The 25,534-nt window shown below is 37.6% G+C and overlaps 1 protein-coding gene across 1 annotated transcript; it reads right to left on the reverse strand.

Moving 5' to 3' along the window:
* Nucleotides 1–3,403: 3,403 nt before the first annotated feature.
* On the reverse strand, nucleotides 3,404–24,633 carry LOC106178731 (uncharacterized). The gene is made up of 5 exons (XM_013562032.2): nucleotides 24,174–24,633; nucleotides 7,832–7,979; nucleotides 6,246–6,379; nucleotides 5,071–5,218; nucleotides 3,404–4,539 (listed from the first exon to the last, which is right to left on the reverse strand). The coding sequence occupies exons 1-5, from the start codon at nucleotides 24,379–24,381 to the stop codon at nucleotides 4,251–4,253; spliced, it is 927 nt and encodes a 308-aa protein (XP_013417486.2). The 5' UTR covers nucleotides 24,382–24,633; the 3' UTR covers nucleotides 3,404–4,250.
* Between the last annotated feature and the right edge of the window lie 901 nt (nucleotides 24,634–25,534).

Raw genomic sequence — 25,534 nt, forward strand, 5'->3', positions numbered from 1 at the left:
ACACGAGAAAAAGAACGAGAAAGGGGGAGATGATGGCACAGATATTTTTATACATTACTAAATTAATTTGATATTTGAGTCTGTTGTGGATACACTGGCTCAGTGCAAACTACGAACTCTGGTACCGGTGACATGTTGAAGAGAGTCCGGTTCCCACTAATTTGTACAGGTAAACCCCGTCCTAGATGTTGGCACACTGACGTCACGCTAATCCTCACCTGTATGAATCTAACGGAAGGCGGTCTCTGTTTCACGGACACGTCAGTTTCTATACGTCAGTGTCTGAGTGTACATGCGTGATCATTGTGTGAACCTTTTGGTTATGTGAAACTGACGTGTTCCAAGATTTTCCAGGTCGGATCCTCACCAAAACACCTTCTTGAGTTTTTACTGAAGTTCCTTGTGAGTTCTTAATTATCTCTCCTGACTTACGACAGTTGCTCTTGCCGCTCTTTATATATGGAGAATGCAGTCACTAGGTTGGCTTCTCTTGTAAGTGACTTATAAAAACCATCATCTTAATAAATGAATTAAGTAAAGTTAAATAAAGATATCTAACCAGTACTACAGTTGCAGCGGCTTCCCACGAAGGTACAGCGCTTTTACTAGTGGACGTGTGTAGATCTAATAACAACTCTTGACTCTTACTGAAATTGTGGACTTTCTAATCACAATTGAGTTATGGAATAAAGATGTCTCAAGATATTAATTACATCACCCAATTAATGAGATCCAATTACATTACACAGAACTGGAGTTTTCTAAGTGCAATTCAGCTACACGATATTGGCCTCTACTATGACCCAATATATGGAGTTAATTACATTTCACAGGCTAATAACAATAAATACATAGGGCAATATGCATCTATAACAATCCAGTCAAATTTACAATTAAAATTCAAAAATATATCTAAATATCAGAGAATGTTTTGGTTATTGAATTACTGATTATTAACAGTCATACAAAAGATCCAGTTCCACTTTTAAAATATAGGAATATCTTTATTACCATGTGCTCCACTTCCAGCACCTTGCCATACAGTGACTGTGTTTTGTGTACAACTAACGCATTTCCAATGTCACCGTGGATCTATTGGAAATGCGTTAGTTGTACACAAAACACAATCACTGTATGGCATGGTGCTGGAAGTGGCATGCCTGTAGCAATGGAAAGTTACTTAGCTCATACATGTATTATCCTCATGGTGAAGTCAATGGCAGGCAAAATTGCGACTGGTGGGTTCTGTCCCGCAATGTGTTTTGGCTGTGATGTGCAGAAGCACCAGAACACATCTTCAGTTGTTCAAAAAATGTTCATATTATCCTCCAGAAAATAATTAAAATGAAACTTATACTGAAATCTGGATATTGGTCTGGGTCAATCAATTAAATTACAAAATTGATTCAACAGCTATTTTTATATTTGCATTTATATATACTTGGCAAGATAGGACATTTTTTTGAACTGCTATTATTATTATTATTATATCTATGATAGTGATGATGATGATGATAATACATAGTTTTTCCAATCTCCAGTAAAAATATATCTTATTAAACAAAAATGGGACAAAACTTCGAATCAAAGTGTAGGGACGGACATTGCTTTCTTCCCTAGAAAAATTCATTTTAGCGGGTACATCTCATATAGAGTAACCGTACCTTTCATAGTGTAATGATTTAGTTTCAGGAACTTGTAGGATGCAAACCAGTGCCACCAGGAGTTTATTTCAATGCTCAAAGAGTATTAATGATTAATATAAAATGAATGTTAAATATATAATACATTGTACATTACGTACATGTAGGTGATAGTATATACGAACAAGTATATTTTGCACGACACGTTTCCAATGTAAATTTAATTATAAGTTTTTTTCTCTGTATCCAAATAGATACTCGTATATCATGATCAAGAACATTATTCTGGTTTGAACCATAATTTATTTGTGTGCACTGAACATATTTTGCATCAACATTTACCAACAGTATACGTGTATATACATACATTTTGTCATATATGGGTAACAACTTAATAATGAATTTATTATTTTTACTTATAACACCAGTAAGTAAATAAAATATATGGCTCTAAGGTCCATAACTTTCTTCACTAATTGCTGACAATATCAAGTTATCCCTGAAGTTTTAGCCACAACTGTTTAGACGGATGCTGCGTATTGTACGTAGATGTGAATACAACTTGCAAGAAGCGGGTAGTACCGTGAGAAGAATGCCCCTCCCACCTTCCTGGCCGTCGTTATATATGTACCATATACATATGTATATTTTTATGTATATATGTATATTTTTTTTATCCAACTCCATCTCTTTACAAAGTTTTCATTCCTTCTGATCCGAATGAATTGAAAGATCATACATATACATTTTGTGTCGGATTCTCGTGTTAGCAGTCCTGATTTTTATAGTTCGACACGTGATTTTTTAATTGTGCCCACTTCTGCCCTCTTTTCCTTTGTGCATAGTGTATAGGGTTTAACTCAAGCAGCACAGTTTACTTTAAATGCTAACCCATATCTCTATCTTGTATCTCGTCTTTTGTATGGAGTAACTGTCAGCATTTAGTGAAAAAAGTCAGGATCTTGAAATCATGAATCTAAATTATTCACGTGTCGTTGTAACCAACAAAGCCTACATATCATTTTAAACAACAGTGACTGATAACAATGACTACGAGATTACTCCCTAGACAAATACCGCACTTCAATAATTACTGCAAGATTAGGCTTATTGCGTCACTCAGCCTGAGTTGCGGGATGGGACGGGCCGTCAGTGACACCCCGCCATGGTACAGCATAGGAAACCAGACAGCGCAAGTACCTTGGGACAAATCTTATATTTGTTTATTGGTCTAGCAAAGTTGTTTAATAGTGTTGACATCATAACAGTGTAGACAGCCAAATGTGGCACTGATTATCTTTTCGAATAAATTCTTTTTTGGATTTATTTTTTCTCTGTAGATTGGAAGGATTGTCAGTGGTGGTGAAAATACATGCCTATATCTACTGGAAGGGCTTCCGGACCAAACGTATATTTGTTAAATAATAATAATAATAATAATGGAAGAACTGAATAAGTGAATTGATGAATTAAATTGAAAGAAAAATAAATTAAAAACTTCAGAAGCCGTTTGTGAAAATTTGCCCTTATAGGCCTTTTGACATGATTACAAATGCTTTATTTCAGTCACATTTCACATGTAACATTATCTACTTGTACAATATAAATTTTGAATAAAATGTGTGATGAATATTACTACTGACGCGACAACATCATTTCATGTTTTTCTGTGAGCACACACATCGTTATGGAGGACGCTATATTCAGATTTAACATCTTCACACAATCTGTTCACGTACGGACACTGAAACCACAGATGGTCAACACCAAAGATCTTGAACATTCCGGCAGAGAATTATGTGGTATTAAAACTACAAGGCTCTGTGTAAAGCTGAATTGAGTGGACTTAATATTCGGTTGACTGATACATGCATGTACAATAGTTCATATACCTATCGAGGAATGCAATGATTTTATCTAACATTTATGACGTGATTTTATGTACATTGTGGCTGGCATACTGGATGCCAAATAAATCAGCAAAACCTTTCGTGCTTAAGTCTTATACTGTACCTAATGTTTCACTGATTTTCAAGAGTTTCCTTTGTAGGGTCAAAAGACTTCTCCCCCACCCCACCTGCTTCTATTCCCTTCATTACTGGCCTTTTCATACACCTGCTCACTGAAGACCTACATTTATTACTAAATTAAACCTAAGTTTTTCATTCACAGTACAAGCCCTTCTACAAATATACTCATTTTAAAGGGCTGTTTGAAATCAAATTGCTTTGGATGATGGACCGATTCGTAATCTGGTAAAACGTCCAATAACAGAACTAAAACAGACCCCCCTCCCTTCAAAAGGATCTTACAGGGCTACTCAAAAGGAACAAGTTTTAGGGCTCTCTTTGTCATTCCATATGTTCCTGCAAAAGTTGCAAAAATTAATACCCTCCACGCACAGGTATTCTAACATTCGGGTTACTTTAGATCCGAAATAGGTAAGTCGACGTCACCTGGCAACTACTGTAAAATATCACTGTTAACAGCGCGAAAACCGCTTATTTTCAGAAATCGTTATTTTCAAAAACCTCACAGAAATGGCAAAGGGCGGCTTTGCATCAGGATCAATCAAGATGTTTTAATCTAGGTATTTTTTACAGGGAGCTAAGACGACGTCAATATTTGATAAAAGAAACACATGCTGAGTGCAACCATTCTATCAAATCTATAAGATTGTAACGATTCTATGCCAGATTTATACTCCAGTTGTTTCCCGACATTGGGTGCTGTGCTACTTTTCTTGTGATTCTTTCTTTTAATATGACACGGGATTCCTTGGCCTTCAAATATTTCTTTTAAACTCTGGTTGTTAATTACGTTTAATAAATCTACCGCCTCTTCACCGCATATGCTGTGTGCATTCGCCGTACACGTTAACATATCCTTCATCATTCTGAAAAGTGGAGAAAAAAATCGAATTATTGTAGTGAATTGAAGTTGAAATCAAAATGTCAGAGTTTTAAACTTTTAAGTTTTGAATAACATGAAACTACAAAAGTCGTGGAGCCGCAAAAGGTGACTTTATGAGTATCAATACCATGTTGGGGGTATGGACGGATCTTGACAGAAGTAGAAATACAAATCTATTACAAAATAATTGTATGGCATACTTAAATTTTGTATACTATATTTTAGAAAAGTTCCTGATATGAGATGGTATATATTCTGAGGGATGGACAGTGTTCTAGAGATAACTGTAGAAACTTTACCCTATCAAAACTCGACAAAACTAGAAAGACATTTCTTACTCAGTGAAAGCTTGAGATAAACGCCTGTTGTTACAGGAACAAATACTTTAGTGAATGATGGGAATAGAACAGTAGTATAATTTAACAAATGCTTAACTTTTATTCCACCGGAGACAAATCTAGAACTATCAGCGAGAGAAAGAAAGAGAGAGAAAGATAGAGATACATGTACGTACTTGCAAAGATTCCGTAGTCGTGTTTTACCAGACTGATATACGGCCCTGCCAGCGTACTCCCGCCTTCTCTCTTGAAACGTATTTTCACACCTCTCTATTGAGGGTTTGATCTCTTCGCTGTTTAAACACTCGTGGTTCCTGTTGTAGGCTGAAAGGAGAATGTGCCAGCGGATTAGACCGCAATTTGCTCACCCACCTGCTTGATGACTGCGCTAAAATAGCTGAGTCACTAAATCAATAAGGAGCGTCCATTTTGGCAGCTTAGGGCCCATATTACAGGTCGTTTTTCATGGTGATCAACGTTAAAGAATCTTTGAAGATGGAGGGCGCGGACATATTATCTGATAAACTTAATAATCCAGGTTTTTAAATCATCTCACTTCAAAAATCTTTTGGTTAGGATGCTGGGAAACCAAACAAGGAGCTCCGTTTTTATGTGTGGGAGCATTAATAGAATGAAATGAGAATGTACCGGGATCTCATGACAGTACCGCAATTGCCTTCGACCATCCTACTGCTATGTCTAAAACACATATACCTTTACGTATAGCAAACCTTCTTCAACAAGAAAGAATAATTGGCGATTTTTTAATTTGTTTACAAAATGTACTGAACTTTGGGATGCTTACAAAATCGTGGTTAAAAATTCTTGTTACGAGGTCTGATAGCTAAATCACCATTTGAATGAACGGGTAAAGTCACTGAAACGCTACATGTACACTTACTGAAATTACAAAATGTTCATGACACTGGCATAAAAAACTGATGTGACAGTAATGGTAGTCCTTGGAATGGAAACTCTGTGTCCAAAATGATTAAGAACAGATTAGGGTAAGCCGTAAGTATACTGGTAAGTAAACAGGATAAAACAACGTTAATTACTGTACAAAGTAAATGGGACAGGGGACAAGGTTCCTAGGAGTCTACCATTCTTGTCACACCGGAAAAAAATGACAATCCATCTTAATGGTAAAACCACCTGTAGCCAGCAATTTCATAAGGGGAATTCTTTTCCTGAAAAGAGGGACCTTTGTCCCCATTAGCTGATCCAATTTGAGAAATGGCACAAATCGAATTTGATTCAGAGTGGACCTTTTCTGGCCAAACAGGCTTTCTTTCAAACCCCTCTAGCCACACTGCTGGCAACAGGCTTGAAACGGATTTTATCCACTCACTGTCAAAACCACTTTCACTGCACAAATAGCCCGTGTAGCTCTCTAGGACTTCGACTGATTTTAAGAACATTTTTTTCGCGTCGACACATTTCGGTCGAACTGGCAGTAGACAGGCCTGCATGGTCCCATACTCCCTACAACGAAACAAAAAAAGGCCGTTAAGAACAAAAACAGCACTATACGCAAGAGGGCTACGCGCACTCAGCCACATGCCTATTTGGCACTCTTGTCTACATTTTGTCCTTTTGTTGCCAAGACGATGCAACAAGCTTGTAGGGAATTATAATTATTTCCTTTTGCTTCCAGTGCTTGGTTTTGCTAAAGTAAAAACTCCAAGCATGAGGTCGTCATGGTTAAGTACAATGACACCCTTGTTGTTGTAGGTCATAAATTTCGCTTACACAAGGGACTTCAGGTTTATGGTTGCTGTTGCCCGCTTGATAAAAACAAATCTAAAAACTTAAAAACCATTATTGCAAGAGTTTCAAAATATTGAAGCACAACAAAACGATTTAGCATTTTTCACATGTGTAATAAAATTATGTTTACCAAAATATTTGCAAATGAAATAATACTTTCAAAATGAATACAATAAGATGACGGTTTCTGCATTTCTCTCGTATAAGTAAACAACATCTGGCGTTATTCGCGTGGAACCATTTGTCTTACATTTATGCAGTCTCCTTATACCATTCTCGTACATTAAGGCCGAAGAAGAGCCATCTCCAGGGACTGCCAGCAAGTGAAACCCACATTAAGGAAACCGTCGGTAATTTTTTTCCTCTGTGGGACGGAAATTGGAATGGAAATTGTTTGTGATTTTTTCCACGGAAGCAATATGTCAAATTTTAATTTCCTTCGCCCAATTAAAATATTTTCAGCAAACATTACTGCATTTTGGATCAAAATTTCTCTTGGCGTGCTCGAATGCATAGTAATCACTTCCATTTAATATTTAAAGCATCGATGGTTTCCCGACAACTACATTTACATGTAGTTTTAGTATTTTATATGCTTATAATTATAAAACATGCACACCCATTATACAAAGTAGAATCATTTTGACACAAATAATTTACCTGTTATATTTTTATGTAAAATGTCCTTTGCGCTGAAAATCCGTTGATGCAGTCATGTGCATTTATACCCCAGAAAACACGGAACGTTGTTAACGTTACCATAACGTTACCATGAGGATTCATGTTAATTCACCGTATAGATCTTGATAAAAATAGAAGTATATATATTGATGCACCTTGAAAGATCTACGTTATAGTTGTAAAATACAATCCGAGGAGTTTGTTGTTTTTTTTTTTTTTTTTCATTTTTTGTTCATAATCCCCGAAGAAGGCCCAGGGACCGAAAGCTCGGATTGTATTTTACAACTATATAATGTACATTTTTCAAGGTGCATCAATATATATACTTCTATTCATAACGTTACCATAAACGTTTGTTGGTTAAATAAACGTAATGATAACGTTATAATAACGTTCTTTGTTTCCTGGGCACCATGTACTGTACTTGGGGTATTGCTGTTTAATGAATAAATGCATTGTACCACATTAAACACCACCTAGACGTACCTGCACACTGCGGCCATCTTCTCTTTACTTCCCAAATTTGTCGTGGAGATGGCGTAACCCATTTCTTCAGTGGCATTTATGAATGGGGTCAAGCATCGCGCCACGTTTTCTGGCGTGCACTCATCGGAAGCCTCTGAGGTTAGCAGGACTGAAAGAACGAGAAACAGTACAGAACCTGTACAGAGCTGTTGGTGCCCACCACGCCCTCTTGTTGTCATTATTTTTGTTGTCACTGGAAACACCTTGATCCCGAGAAAAATAAAGCCCTCCTTCGCCCGTCGTTCTAGCAGACCTGATGTATGCAATTTCGAAACATTTGGTTTTTATACGCTTTGATGCAGAAGCATCCCATGAGATATCTCCACATATGGTTTGTTAGTAATACCCCAGAGGACCTGGTTTCTTCGATCTTTTGACATACCAAAGTTATGTAATATCAAAGTTGAATCGCATCCAGAACTAGATAACACCGGATGTTTCTACAAATTTTGGCGATTTCCAAAGAATATACAAAAGTTACCATAATAATTTAATCAGCCATTAGATCTCTTCTGATCATTCTTATGGAAAAAAAGAAAGCAGCGGTCGACACTTCAAAATTGTTTTCTTCACCGCACCAGATATGACGTCAGAACCGGTAATTCAATTATATCACTACGATGTAAATATTCGGAAGTAAGTAACCGCAATCTTCGCATGACGAGCAATTACCTCGACCACATAAGACGGAAAAGGGTCTTGAAAACATTCTGTGATGACTCATTTCAAAGATGCCTCAAGTACCACATAGGTCCCTTTCCAATAGATGCCATCGGTCTACGTGGATCGACCCAACTCCGCAAGGACTCTCGCTGACAGCAATCAGCTTCACTGAATGACACCAGGAGGATATCATAAGCATAGCACTCATTCTTTTTAAAAGATCTCAGGTGTCAGAAGTCACGCTCGTTGCCTTATCCTGGATTTGGATCCTGTTGGATACCCACAACTGTTTTGAAGCAACGAGCGTGAGGTAAGGTTCGTCAATGGGAGCAAAAATGGGCTTTGTTTATGTTTTCACTGCACGGGTTGATTACTGTACCTAGCTATCAAGAAATGTCAGCCTTGCGTTTATCATTCAACAGTTGTCAAAGTACCTATGACAAAAGCAATTCAACCATACATTATGCATTTAATTAAAAGCTCCCTGCCTGAATAAAACATCGTGTCAATATAAGTATGGTAACAATTGCCCATACAGACTAAATTCATTCCGTAGGCCTATGTACACATGCCCAGAGTTTTCGGACCCTGTAGCTACTTTTTAAGCCAAAATACAAGAAAAGTTTGGTGACCTTAAATGGCCAATCAGTGAATGATTATACATGAACGCGCTGGATTCGACAGAACGAAATTACAGTTAATCCCCCCTTGGTAAAAGTTTAGTTTAGTTCAAAGCTGCTTCATGTGTATACATGGACTTCGGTGGTATCCATTTTTTAACCAAGTTTATAGAGACATTAAGCATCCTACGGCTAATTTGTTAGACACAAAGAAGTCAGTTGGCAAAGTGACAGTTACATATGTAGTTCAATCTAATTGTTGTATTACAGAAGATCTGTGCATATCGTACCTTGCAGTGGATACCACTATAACCCCTCGGAAAGTATCTGCCAGATACATGCACAACGGGTACTTTGATGATGCCACCATCAGAGTGAATGACATAATACATGACAAACTTGTCAATAAAGAATAACATGCTACTTCCCTACTCTGATGTTAAGAGACTGTCCAACCGTGGCCGCTTTTACAGAAGCAAAAAAGAGAGCGTCCCTAGGGAAATGCAAACGTTAATACGATTCGTCAGCCGGGCTACTATCTTCAATCCCTGGTCATTCTGATTATTTCTAGGACGAGGACGGCAATGCCCTGTAGACATGACCTGGGTATCTAACTGTTATACCCGCCCGCTTGATGACCTTGACGACGATGTCTGGACTTCAGCTGGTGAAAATAGTTTTTGAGTGCGACGAGGTTTAAGTATGGACCAAAGACGTCATTGATATGTATGTATGTATTCTCTCCTCACAATGATATTTCGTTTTGGTCCAACCCTTCTACACGAGCTCAAAGGGGCCTCACTTTGGGGTGAAAGAAAAAAATCTGCATTTTTTTACATTTTAGATACTGGTTTCATTTAGAGTACCATGAAGCATTGAATTTTTGTTCACGACTTCAATGGACATTAACCTAAGTGGATTATGATGGTGATTTTTTCCTATCCTTTGTAAACCTGCATTTTCAATTAGACATAAAGTGTCAAAGGATGTTTCATGAGTGTAGGGTCATTAAATTTATAATTAAATAATAAGAAATCAATAAATAAACCCAACAATAAACTAGAAAAAATGTTCTCGCAAATGCTAATTGATTCGAGGCTGTACCTTTGGCGATTAAGAAGCAGAGTAAGGCCTCACACTGGGGCAACAATCAGCCAAATCCACACCCATACTTGCTTCAGCTGAGCGCCCATGGTATCTGATTTATTTTTAAAAAAATACGTAATCAAAAAGGATTATTTTTGAGCCGGAACGAAATATTTTTTTACAGTGGTAATCAAATTGTTGCAAACCAATTGTGTGATTTAGGTCTAAATCAGATTAATATATCCATGAGAGGTTGGATTACAATGGTTATACATTGACTTTCAACATGGTATTTTACTTGAGGTGTTGAGAAACACCTTGTTGATTTTACTTTAATCTGACATATTTTCTTGGGACATATATTTTTGAAAATTAACTCATGATAATTAGATTAACCACACCAAGAGGGAATTGATGGTAATCATTCAAGTAAATAAGTTCTTGCTACGCATTTTGAGACCCATGCGCATGCTACCTTATGTATAACTCACACTGCTATCAAAACTGTGACAAAATGCCCCATTAAAAAGAGAAAGAAGAAAGCCTAATGAACCTGATTAACAACTATAAACAGGTGACATTCGATCACTGCCATACTTAATTGCGTCACTGTTTGTTTGAGACGTGGCGACAAAATCGATATCCCGGCGTAATAGCAAGTTGGGTGTCGTAGATCCGTCTTAATTAACTTGTCTCTCAAGACCTTAATCGTTTATACCCAAAGGGGAAAGGCCAGGCATTGGTTATGTTATCCCCTTGTGCAGTAGACCATATGAATACCAGTGGGATACACAGTGGAGTGCGGATACACAGGGAAAGAGAATGTTTTGAAAAATGTTTTGTTGGGAGACGATAGACATAAATAGCCGCTAATTATGCTTTGGGCGTCGAGCGTTTTTTAACGGATACCCTCTGATTTTCCCTTAAAAATAGCAGTGTAAGGAGGAAATTGCATTGATTGTATAACGTGTGGGTTTTTTTCTATTGAACGTGTCCATTAGGTCTATTTGCTGTCATACGTTCCCTGCAGGAAAGTTATTCCGTGAAGCATTTCAAGCCGCAATATCTCACAGACGTGTTGTATTCAATAGTTTTCATTACGATTATTGTTAGACGACATACCATTTCAAGTGCATTTAAATAGATCAATTGACAGATAGTGATACATTCCAGCCAATTATCAACAAAAAAAGTTCGGCACGACAGAATTTCTTCGGTTTGCCCCAAGGAACAGAAATATTCTCGTCAAAGTATATTCTCCCGTATATTACTAGAGGCAATACCGTTTAAGTGAGCAAATGCTTACAAGCTCACTGTATCTGTATCTTGCTCCATAAGGAAAGGAGACTCTTATGTAATCATCTTGCACATTTACTTAAACCTAGAATGTCACATGTATGCGTATAGCAAATCGGTTCTTCTGAAGTGGGCATGAAAATAATTATTTATTTATTTATTTATTTATTTATTTATTTATTTATTTATTTATTTAGAAAACGTGGCCTCGGGGAGCCCTACAATACTGTTTACAATGTAAATAAATAAGCTATCAAACATGCATCTTGTCTTCCCCTAATCCACATGCCTCTGCCATAAATCTACATAAAACCTTTATTGTTTTTTTTTCAATGTTATTTTATAATATTAAGTGCTCATCCAACAGTATGCACTAAACCCGAAACAGGTGCCATTTCAAATCGCAAAATGGCAAAATAGCACCTGAAATTTTCCAGATTTTATTTGACGTGGGATCTCCTTAGGGTTTTAACGCTTGCATATTTATTTATTTATCAATTTATTTATTTTGCTTTTATGAAGAACCATACAAGTACAAACTGCCGTCTTATCAACATGGGGATTGGCAACACCGCCAGCTCCAATTTGAGAGGCTCCATGAAATATATGCACAAACAGATCAATCCGTTTCACGCTCTGTCTAAAATGAAGCCCCTTTAAGTCAAATTGCTTTTTTCAATTAAGTAACTCAAATGCTTCCTTAGGGTTATTGCATTTTTTCGGAATTTCGCTTCACAATATCAAATCGGAAATTGCATTGATTGGGCAACACGTTTTGTATTGAGTGTTTCCAATTTGTGGCTTTTTGGCGTTACATCCGCCCTGTAGGCATGATTACTTGTATACCCTTCCAGTTACAGCCTATTCAGTAGTTTTTATTACACAGCTTGTCATTAATTGTCCCCTATCAATAGCATTACACAAGATGAAGAAAATTGATTGTAATAAATATTGCCCAAATATCGACAAACACATCATCGATCATCGTGACACATCTGGTAGTATTTCGACAGAGCATACTAAGTACGTTTCACATAGGTTGCAATTGGTTTTTCAGTTGAGATGGGTAAGGAGTTATTAAGCCTAGGTTGGCTACCACAAGACGACAGCATCAAGAATGAACCATTGTACGGCAGCATTTGTATAACCTTGGCATATAAGCGGTAGTCCAACTATGGAAGCATCCATGTACATAATCCATGAACTAAATACTTAGAACTTGGTTTAAGTTTTTCATAATAAAATATTTGTTTTTGAAAATATGCCAAAACTTTCCTCTCTTTGTTTAATAATGAACGGCTAATGTGCCTATGTGACAACTTTAATTAAATGATGTCCACGTGAAATCATTACGACGTCATAAAGGAGTTCGTTTTCGCTTTTGAAAAGACCAATACTCTTTGACGTGACTGTAAATAGTTCATGATGACTCGATTCATGCCCGAGTAAAGGCCGAGTTTTAAGACCTGTGTCTGAAAATGAACGCGGACTTATCCATCAACCTCACAATAAATTCATTCTTAACTCTAAATCACACCATAAACGTTTCAAATACCGTTCTCATCTCAGTCGTATGAGAAGGCATTAGTGGCCATTACTGGAAAAGATGTCACATTAGAGCACACGAATGAGGCCTATCCGAAGAATTTATGAAATATTAAAGAAGCATTGACATCAACGAAATATATTCATTCATTGAAGATAAGCCAGCCGACACGCGTCCTAACATTTATCTTTCATCTCGTAATTAAGGATGAAACTTTATCAATAATTTGTAATAGAAAAGTGCGTATGTCAATGACGCTGTCTACTAAATCGTTAAACGAGTGGGCTCTCGCATTAGGAAATCATTATGTTGATAAATTACAACAGATATAACTTTTGAAACAAGGATATTTTACCAAAGAGTTGTAAAAGTAATAGTAAATTGAATGACATTTGACTTATATGAACAGTGTGCACGAAAAAAGTGTATTTTTAACTGTTATAAGAGGCTGGTCAGAACATATGAACTCAACATTTGTGGAGTTACTGGAACTTCAACGTATGTGCACGCAGTGCAATCAGGACATTGACTTCAATTGTAATTTCACAAAAACGCTGGGCGTTCTCTGTCAAGATTTAAGCGTAGCTGCCAGACACACAAATTACATTCTGTGCACGAAGCCGTGGGCTTTACTGCGACTATGCCAATGACGTCTAATTGATACGGGGCGCAAGTGTTCGTCTTACAAAAATTAACACGTTCTTACAATACAATGAATAAGAATGGCTGATACCCGAGTACCTCACTTATAAGCAGAAGTTATGGAAATCCTTGCAATAATCCAGCCAAATTTGTATTGTGATTAGTTCTGTGAAAAAAAACTCAAGGTGCTCAAATGCTTGATATAATAACTCTAGTCGTCTATCATGTTGGTTAGAAGATTTTAACATAAACTACGTTTCATTTTGAGACGAAGAAGGTTCAGTAAATTACTCAGTACACTCCAAATACGTTGTTAAAAAGGTCAAATACTGTAGAATTTCGGATTCGAGCATTTTGAAAAGAGAAAGAAAAAACTGAGACGTCCTTTCAAAAACCCATACGTACTAATATTCAAAACTGGGCATGATCCAAGTGACAAAAAAAAAAACTTAAGTCGAAACAGAAAGCATCAAGTAGAGCACAGTGCTACCGAAACTTGTCAACACGCGGCATTATAAGAATGTTACAAATTCAAAGAGGAAGATCTGCAGCCAGGGAGCTGGTGGTTTTAGTCTCCTGCGCCAGTGTGTGTTTGGAATGGTGTACATGAGGGGTACAGGTAAAAGCTGCCTTGACTCCGCAGTATATACAGACTTGAAATTTAATATGGAATATTTCAGTTTCGAAGGTATGCCTAGGTAAAAATCCGTTCTTTTTTCAAAAAACTCCTATCCTATATATGATTTGTGAATGGAGAAGTGTGTAGTCAGGTGTGTCGCTACCAATTAACTGACTTCCATGTCTGTTGAGCTGCTACATTGTGTAATATGCGGTGATTTAATTGGGTGGTGTTCCTTTGGGCTGGTCACTGCTTGGCTTAGGCAAAGCTTGGTTCTGTCAAAAAAGTATCCGTATGTCGGCAACTACTGCATAGAAGAATTTGAAATTTTGCATGCAAGCGGTCAGTTTTGAAGTGCTTAAAATGAACTAAGTAGTGCTTTACAAATTTGTTAATTTGTGGCAGAATGGTGCAATAAAGATAGACATTACCAGACAGATTAAAGCGCCAAACGGAACGGTCCACACAGTTTTATAGAGTAATGCCCAGACTGATGTACATACACAGATGTCACACCCAATGCATCGAAATCTTACCTCAGGGGAACAGGACGCACTGTCTTTCGGGATATGCTGCTGCAACTTAACAAAAGCCACCCAGTCCGTTCAGAACAAAGGGCAAATTACCACCAAAATGTGTTTTTCAAGGCCCTTAACGAACACCAAACTGGTTTTAGCAGGTTAGAATACCAGACAACCTCCGAGGTACCCACTGTAAACAGCAAAACATCGTCGTCTGTTTCTCTAATGAATTGGGGGCCATGACCGTTTCTGGGTAGAACACTGAAACCACGTGGCTTTCTTTATTGAGGTCAGATTTCACCTGTGCCGCCCAACTAGTCAAAACAGAGTTTACAGACATCCAGAAGAGGCCTACGACGAAGCATGTGCCGCGTCTGAAGTGACACGGGTCATTGACAGCGTCAGTATTTGGAGTGGATACCACATTGGTGCCAAAACACCAATGGTAGTCATTGACGAAAACCTTAACCAGATCAAATAAAGGAATAATCTGGGAATCACTTGACTATCACTTGATAGGGGGCACCTTAGGAACAATTTTAGGTTGCACGGTGAGATTGCCGGTTCACACAGAGCACTTTTAATAGCAAATAACTTACAGAACCAAGGGAATGAGCAGCTACCCTGGTCATCAAAATCGCTACATTTGAACCGCATAGACAATATGTGGGTAAGCCATTACTCGCCGAATCAACTGCCTACATGCCCTAAATCGAAACTGGACCAAATTGGACAATTTTGGACCGATGCCTGGAATAATATTCCAGATTGAACTCTAAAAACCTATCCCAAGGAATGCCTTGCCGCTTGAGAGCGCTGGTAACAGACAGAAGAGACCAGGCGTAACAGCGACCGTTACTATGACTAAACACTGACATGAGGGTCCTTTGTGGAGCGTGTAACTCTTTTACAGACGATAATTTGGAAAATATGGAGATCCAAAATATCTCTTTTAATGGATGTGGTATGACATAGAATAGGCAATGCATTTCTGTTTGCTTCAATGTCGAATTCAACCAATGAGCTGATGTCACCATGACATTAAAGAGATAATTTAAAATTATTAAAACACGATTTTAATCCTTATTTTCATTTATCAGTCAGCAAAATAGGAAAAAACTGATGAAAAATGACTTGCAAAAAAATATTCCATATTAAATGTCAAGTCTGTAGCTGGTTAGCATTACCCTGTTATAAACGGTCGATATTTGATGGAAATAGGTAATTAGGAATGAGTTATTAAGTTACACAATTAGCCAAGATAGTATCCCCTCGGGAGTGTAATGACACGCAATGAATAGTGTACGATAAACAATTATGCTCCATACCACATGCATTTATGTAATTTGATTGGACTTTTTACAGGTTTCATTTGATCCGATGAGTGATTGTAAAAGAGCCTGGTAAGTGGGAGGAAAACAATATATCTAATTGACAAAGGACATTTTGTCATGCAACCAGGTTTTGCGGTAAATTTACACTGCTAAAGGGCATAGACAGCGTTAGAAATTGTTAAGGGGTCCCTTATTATTCATATCGCTAGCAGCAATTACTTAGCTCCATATTCAGATGACTTTATCAAGGGAGGGCATTCAGCGAAAATGAATTGATTACAGAAAATACAGAAGAAACAAGCTTTGACACTTCATGAAAACATACAGTCATCGGGGGATATTTTTTTCTAAATCTCATTTTGTATCTGTAGGTTTTATGTAGCAAGGATCTGATTTCTTTTTACCAACTTGTCATTAATATTGGCATAGGGCAATGTATCCCTTTGCAAAAGTTATCCGATTTCTGTCAAAACGACGTTAGCCCCTTATGAGACAGTATCTACATTGAGCCGGATATCACCTCCTTTTTCAGTGCCACGGTTAAGGCAAAGAAATCGATCAGTCGTCAAGTTTTCATCAAACGGAAAATGGAACGATTTTTTCTTTCAAAAAAAAAAAAAAAAAATCAAAAACGTCAGCGAATACTGTGTTTTCTTCAGCATTTGCTGTCATTTTACCCAACCTTTGCCTTTTACAGGAATATGTTTCGTTTGCACTGTTAAGGCCTCTCTCACTTTTGAGATAACTTGGCAATCTATATTGCCCTTAGTATTAAAAATTAATGATAAAATGTTTGGCTATATAGCCAAGACTTTCAGAGAATTCTTATTTCTAAACCTTATTCGGTAAACGTAATCTTCATTCACACAACCCAATTACCGTTATTCTGCAAGTCTCCAAAGAGTGGCAGATAGACGAGAGGGAGTTAACTAAAGGCTTACAACGATTTAACTAAATTGGTTACATAATTACGTGCTTAATTCATTTCGACAATTCTTCAACACGGTCTGCCACCACATATCCCCGCAGTGTATGGGGTATTTATAATAAATGGGATATTAGAAGGCATGAACTGAGTGTGAGGACAACTCGATTGCATAGGCGTGGATTGCAAAAGTGGCAATCGAGGAAACGGGCCATTACAAGCATCTTGGAATCGAAACACCTCGGAATACGGGAATTAAGTAAAGATAAGCGGTTTCGACTGGGGACAAAAGGCGTTGTTTTTTTTTCTTTTTTAATCTTGCTCTTATACGCATCTTCCCTGCGTATTTGCTTAGTGTTTATGCGTAGGTGTGACTCTCAGTGCGACTAGCGTATGACCCCGCGGTTATTTTTTCTTCTTGTCTGGCCATTGCTTCTAAACTACTGTAAATGCCATTGGATAAGGTTTCCGAATGTTGAGTTTAAAAGAACTTGTGATAGTATGTACAAAGGACCTGAGCGGAAGATTCTTTTTCCTTCAAAAAGTTTTTGAAATGTTTGAGCATGTACTGTTCCATGTTGTTGCCGCAATTTCCGTAAAACAGTTAAAATTTCGTATTATACACCTATATGCTTATCTCTAACTGTTTATTCTTCAAATGTGATAACGTGCCCCTTGACATTTTGCTCAGTCTGCAGTCATTCATTTTTAAAGCCATCACCGATATGCCAGATATTTCGAAAAAAAACATACATTTCTTCCTGTGACAAGGAAATAAAAACCGTTTTTAGTGATCCATCAAAAAGGCGAGGTGTGTTTTACATATGAACCGATTAATTCACTTTTCCGCTAGATTTTCGTGGAAATGTGTCATCACACTTAAGGGTTCGCAAGTTGGACTTCAGCGAATCCGGTCTTACAGTGTACATGTATACTCTTTCTCTCTCCTTTCAATTCTTTAGCTATGATACTATGCTCCCTTTTTCTACAAGTTATGAGGCCAAATATATTTAAAATAAATCATAACGAAGACAGCGAAAACCTGATATAACGGCACAAATTTGACAGCCCATGCGAATTGAAAGATGGATGGTTTCATAATACGCGCCATGAAAAAAATACCTTGTGATAACACATAACATATTCCCTAATAACGGATAAAGTAAAGGAAATCACTTGATCAATAACAGGTTGCTGAAATATCGTCTGACAATTGTACAGACCAAACCAATCTATTCTCTATTTCAAAACCGTTTTTTTTTTTAGGAATACAAAATATCCAGAAAGATATAACATGGCTAAATGGTAAAGATCTAATATGGCTAGAATGTTTCATCAGGCTGATGGTGGAAACGAAGAGTGGGGTGCCCACTTTCTACAGTACAGCTCTTACCAAGTCTGCCTGTGCAGGTCATGTTACGTTATGTGCCTGTTATACAGTATTCAAAAATATCACGCAACAAAAGGATGAATTTTGAAAGGACTCGTATCATTATCCGAGTTATATATCAAGGGGGTTGATCTACTAAGCTGAAAGTAGATAATACTGACATTTAATCTGATTCACCATACACTTGTAACGTGTACAGATACAGTGTAGTAACTGCATATCTTGGCTTTCTTCGTCCCAAATCTGCCCATGAAATATAGCACAAGTAAGTTTTTATGCCCATGCAAATGTTATATGACCAATGAATATTCCATGTAAAAGGTATATATAGAAAAATGGATATAACCATGTTCTATAGCCCACTGACATCAACGTTTTGTAGGGCATGATTATGAACATGTTTTATAGCCCATTCACATGTTATAGAAGAAACTGGTATGCCTAAGTGTTACAAGTATAAGATTTTCAGATAAATCAGCTTAGCTTTTCAAAGCTATGCCACCAAAAAACAAGAACCGGTTTTTTAAATAGACCGTGCACGTGATATAGACAAACAGACATAATTTTATGAAATAAATAATACGATTTTTTTCAGCATTTGATTGACAGGGAAGTGCCAAACATAAACAGTGACTCGCGCTTGCAAGTGTAAATACGAGACATTGTTATATACTGTATAACTTTCTCATTTCTAATCGAAGTTGAGCTGTCCAGAAGGACAGTGTAGTGCTTAGTTTAAAATTGCTGAAAAGATTGTTGTGACATTATGCCTGTCAGATCGCTCTAGATTCTGGAAAAACTAAAGGCATCTTTGATTGCTCTTTTTGCTCCGTACAGAGCTATCCTGACCTCACTTAGACATCTTTGGCCAATACAAGTCCCGAGTTCAGCTGCGAGAGATCATTTGTTCCACCTAAATGATAGAAATGCATTTAGTGGAATCTCAAAGGAGAAGATTGAACTTCTTTGCGTCGATTTAGAAACAATAAAAATCAAGAAGAAGTTGCCAAAGATAGCATTTTCTGACAACCTAACTCACACCTTAAGTAATCAAATATTTTTTCTATATATACAATGTTTACATTTTCCTTAACTGTCGGTATGAAAACTCTATGCATTTTTCATTTTTTTTATGAATATTGAAAAAATACAGACACAGGAAAATAATATGCCTGCAAAATTGACAATGATTAAACTTTATGTCATAAAAATTGCATTCAATTTAAGTATAATTTAATTTTAAGAACAGATGATCATGAGCATCGGGATGAAAAAAAGAGAGAATGGAGTGTTTCCCTCGGAATTGTTTTCCAAGTCTGTTTTACGTAATTTAATTTCAGGAAAATTGACCTCCTATTGCGGGCACCAGGCAAGTAATAAAATCATGCTGTAGAGCGGCCGGTTGAGTTCCAGTGGTTGCTGAACTGAACTACAGATTGCCAGCACCCAAGTCTGATCGATTGAGTTAGTTAATGTAGATCTCAGGGACTGATAATCGAATCATTGCAATACGTGGTAACAGACTTTGATGGATTACTTTCTTAAATTTGTCTCTGAAATGTTTTTTTTCCTATTTCGGTCAATTGATGACACTTATACCTCTCAATAAGATATTATCTTCGTCTAAGACTTAAAGATACTTAAACTTACTCTTTTTTAATTGTGCTTAAACTAATTTAATTGCAGTTGTGTCCTTGACTTTGATTCACCAGGACGTCTTGCAAGTAGGGCACAGCGCATGTACATATGTCTTCTTTTTCATCGCAAAATAGGCTTACATGTATTGAGAAAACTTTGACGTGACGTCTCAAGAATTGATGGACCCCGTTAGGTGGACGTCATACTATGAAGCGATGATGGAAATTTCGGCGATAACTGAATGAAGCATTCGATTTACAACAGAGTTCTTACCAGTACTGTCACCTTTTAAGATTTCCATCTCATCTCTCGATCCGATGAAGTATTTTCAACAGTATGATTAAAATCGAATTAGGTGCCATACTTTTCATTTTGTTTTTAAAAACAGAATATGGATCACAACAAACCACAGCATTAACGTCCACATCTTTTAAGCTTCAAACAGGCCATCATCTTTATGAGAATGTCATTTTGGTCACCGCTTAATGGGTAATTTAAAAGGCATTTGTTATAATGCCCATCACAGCCTTAGTAGCGTTTAAACGCCGTTTTCGAAATTCAGAAACACATATAGAAACACATATATTCTGATTTCATTCTATATCCAGTGTATCCCGTTAATTCAAAGCCAGATACAATACAGGATGAACTTTGCACACTCAATCTGGGACCAAGTCTGTGACCGACCTCTCAGTTATAAGAGAGATGTCTGATCATGTAGCGGTCTATCTCTGGATCACGGAGCTGAAACAATTAATATTCCAATCAGATAAATCGGTTATCGTACTAGGATAGATGAATGCAACTTCTGATTTAGAACTAAGTTCATGTTTCTGCTAGTAGTCACTAGTCCTTGACTAACTCATGCGTTCGTTTAATCCAACTGAAGAACGACCCATTTCATCTGGCCGACTGCTTCTAGTTTGTAATATCAAAATGTCATAATAATTCATCATCGCGGCCAATGAATGACAACTTAACCATTCAATTATTATTATCAGAAGAAACTCAAGGCTAATTACTTGACTAGCGATTGACCTCAACTACGGTCGCGGCGGTTATGAGAAGAGCACCCGCCAGGTTCTCTACCTTTGCTACATCGGACGACCCACTGTGATGAACGGGTCTGACATGTGCCAAGACAGAGCGGCCCAGCTGAACTGGAAACGCAGCCTTCTAAAACTAAGATAACAGTACAATTGTGATTAAAACTCGCACTGCATGAAGCTTACGATCGAAACGGAGGTTGCTTCGTTTTAGATTTGTCACAGGGCTTTCTTGATCTGATGAACTGATGTTGAGTGGTTACCATTGTCACGAGATGCCAATCTGCAAGGGATGTCCCTAAATGTAAACTACAGTATGAGAGATGATGATAATTACATCTTTTTTTATTTTTAAAAGACTACTGGGTGAACCACAACTTTCATTTTGACATCCCGATAAAAGTATATCACCTCGCGTGAAATACCACGAGACACTGACAAATCGTTCCATTCTTGGCCATATTTATATGTTAATGTCACCAGCATACACAAATGTACTTCACGATCCCGTGAAATAAGACAAGCTTTAAAGGCTTTAAAATACATTACAGTCCCGTGATATAATTCGACAAAACTGTATAGAAATAAGAAGAAGGCTCAAAGGAAAAGCCACAATAACGAATAGCGCGTATTGCTCTTTAACAAATTTTATTTAAATGGACTTGCATTTTACAAGGATAAATCCTGAAAATGAAAGAAGGCTGCATAAAACCAAAGCGACCAAAAAGCATCGATGTCAGTACAAATTTACATGAGTTTTTTTTTTTTTTTTTTTTTTTTGCTTCATATACATGACTTTCCATCGCCAAGGGTATGTTTCCATGGGAATGTTACGATGCAGGTTATCTGCCAGTGCCAGACTGTAAGATTGCAGCTAAATGTCATCGGCTGCGCTCGGAGCTGAGACTTATTGACTGTGCATCTTAACTTCTCTTCTTCGATATACGGTGAACAATAATTGGGATATTACCACTCGAAAAAAGGCAATAATTCTTTGTCATTTTAGCCAGCACACGTGCCCCATGTCTGTTTTTAAACATTTTGGGCATGAAACGCCAGCGTGAAAGGTAACTGCTGTGTGTGAGTGGTTGCTATCTGCATGCTCTCTTAATGAGCACTTATAAATTGAATCCATTAATACATTCAGTTTGTGGTGAACGATTTCTTTAAAAGAGTACATCTGACATTCCATCTCTGCATTTCAAACACCATATCAGGTAAATGTTGCGGTGTAAAACAGTTGACACACCCTGTAGCTGGGGTGAAATAATGGGTAAGAGGACACACTATCACAGTATTTGCGATAGGAAGAAGGCCTTTGCTACACTGAAAACACCTGACAACCAGGGTAGCGTGTAATGGGCCATTCCGATAATAGTGGCACTACATAAAGACCGTCTGTAGAATGACAGATATATCACTTTCAACAGAAGCAGATAGCAATATCACTTCATTTGCCCTTTTTCAATTAACAGAAAATACATTCCATGTTTTGTTGCCGGTCGATTCCCACGGGGGAAGAATTAGCGACCGAAGGGAAGACGTCGGATGTGCTCGATGATGGTTTTGAGTAACGGCAAGGAGTTCAGTTGCCTAATATATTTTAGTTATAACCTATGTTTTCATTATGAAGCATGGGTTTTATATTAACATCAACTTGCATTTTGACCTAAGAAACAGATTGGCCAGTTATTTGTAATGTTTGAGGTCATCCCTTAACACATTAAATGAGCCTAGAGACACCTTGAACATCCGCAATGGGACTCTGTACATTGTGTAAAGGATATCCGTTGGATTTGTGTCTACATAATTTCTAACATCACTTTTTAATCAATTTGTCATATTTCAGGCAGGTAGTTTCAAGCCATAACGGAAAAAGTAAAACCAATAGCCAGAAGCCTCTGGGTATACAACAGTGGTGATAATGGACGCACCCACAGCACTTGAACTTAAACAAGCAGTGGCATTATTTGATTACTTTCTGGCATGCAGAAATGCTCTTAGTCGTGGTTCATAGCTTAGTTCAACGGGCAGGCTATTGGCAACGGAGAGCGGAATTATTAGTGGAAAAGTACTTGACACACTCGACCACTTTGGGTTCGCAATAATTATTGCTCTTTGCTTTTAAAAAATGATTTACTGCTTTGGCAATCAGAGCATCGACGCATCTTCGGCACCATGTGTGCATGGTGTACTTAGAGATGCAATATAAAGCGAGCACTTTGTCGGGTTATTACCACTATAGGCCCTATCAAATGCCATCATAGTGTTTCAGGTAGTATAGTTTAAAGCAATACCAAAGGTTGCGATACATTATTTCCCGATAACTTTTTGCACAGAAAATTTTTGATCCTTTCTGTTCCTTACGGACTGGTGAAAAAGTAGGTCAAATTTACGACCAGAAATTTGCAGAAGATGCATTTTTAAAGACTTTTTTCTATTGCCACTAAATTCGACTGGTTTTATGTCGCAGATTTTGTTTGCGTTGTGTAATAAACTGGTAATTAGAATTTAAATACCTTACAGGGCATTTATTCTTAAAAAGACTTTTATCGAGAAAAGTGAAATTTTTGCCGATAAACGACAAATTAATATTATTTGAATAGATATAATAAGATTAAAACATCACTGTTTTGAAGGATTTTTCTTACCTTTAACTTGTTTATCAAGGGCGTCTCTTTCACAATAGAAACATCAAGATAACGCCGATCTACGTCTTTACCGATGCGACATAACTGAATAGACTTCAGCCACCTTATTATCTACCAGGCGTCTGCTGTTTCACTGAGCCCATAACACCATGAAGTAAAGGATATGTATACAAGGCTCTTAATCCCATACGATCACTGAAGCACTGCAAAACTAATTTGCTACCAGAGACTGGTATCGGCACTTGCTTTTATCTTAAGGAATCTCTTCAATTTTTTCTTACTGGTCAATAAATTAATCGTAATCAAACTTAGGGAATGCCACTTACCTGTTACAAGTATGATTATAACCGACTCCATTGTTCTTATGTATACGGATTTTGTTCTGTTTTTGGATGTGAAATTTAGACGTCGACACAGGCAGTCAAAGCATCCTGCTTTCATGCGCACATTGTAATCACTAAGGCTAGTCGGAGGCAGATAAAGACTGCCGCTAGGTGGTGTAACAGTAAAATACAATAACGCCAGACTCGCCATGCTTGGGAAGGTGCCAAGGCAAGATTGGACACGCGATAGGCCGGCGTGGCAAAGTGTGATTTTTAATTGGACAACTAACACCGTGATGGAGACATTAAGCGAAATCGCCCTGATTGGTTCGTTGTTGCTTCTGTCGACCTATAGCCAGGGAGGTGGGGACACATTCAGTTATTCTGTCCAGCTCGGGGTGTTCTGTCTCTAGCGCTCTTATTCTTCTGTATGTGTGAGATAATGTGCTGACACCCCGTGGGATACATGCCAGAATACTTGTCAGCGAGAGGTGTTAGAGGAATATGTCGCAAGAGGGTGGCAGTATGTTGTTTGACGTAAAAAACCGAAAAAATGTACTCGCATTTCATCGAAAAACACTCCTATAACCAAATAAATAAAGCGTATATCGCTACGGTCATATAACATTTAAGGTGTGTCTGTGTCCATACCGAGCGCACTGTCACAGACACAACAGTGAATGAATTTAATAAGAATAATAACACTTGAAGAGGAGACTAGTGGTATTCAGGCACATGATACTAGTACGCGTGCTGCTTTATCAAATTAAACAAAGACTCACTCAAGGCTCACTATCATCCCCTGAACATAAATCGTTAACTGTAAAGCGATTTTATTGCGTGGGATTGAACATATTACGCATAATTCACGAGGGGCCAAATCCTCTTATATAAGTTGGTAATGATTACTTTCGGGTCATTTAATTCTAACACTAAAATTGATAAAAATAACCCATCAAGCTCAAAACGGGCATTACGATACAAACGTGTAACGGGCATATGCAAAACACGTTAGAGATACTCCTTAAACGCAATAAAGAAATTAAACCCCGTGTGAATTTTAGACTGGGTTCCCATACCTAGATTGATCTAACAGGATCGATCTATCTCTAAGGGGTTTCTTGCTAAATTGCTTTCAGCTTAAATGGCTAAGATGTCTGGCACGCCTGTTGAAGCTGCTAAACGATAGTTGATTACCCCTAACAGCTTCAGTAGGCGTGGCAGACATCTAAGAAGCTTAAATTGATAGCAATTTAGCGAGAATTTCCTTGGAGATAGATCGATCCACAGTTAGTACGATAGGGTCTGGGAATGGTCCCATAAACTCTTGTTGCTTTAAAAGTCAAACCTTGGACATAATAACG

This window comes from Lingula anatina, chromosome 3 (genome assembly GCF_051362555.1).
Source record: "Lingula anatina isolate TDL-2025a chromosome 3, LinAna3.0, whole genome shotgun sequence".
Classification (NCBI taxonomy): domain Eukaryota; kingdom Metazoa; phylum Brachiopoda; class Lingulata; order Lingulida; family Lingulidae; genus Lingula; species Lingula anatina.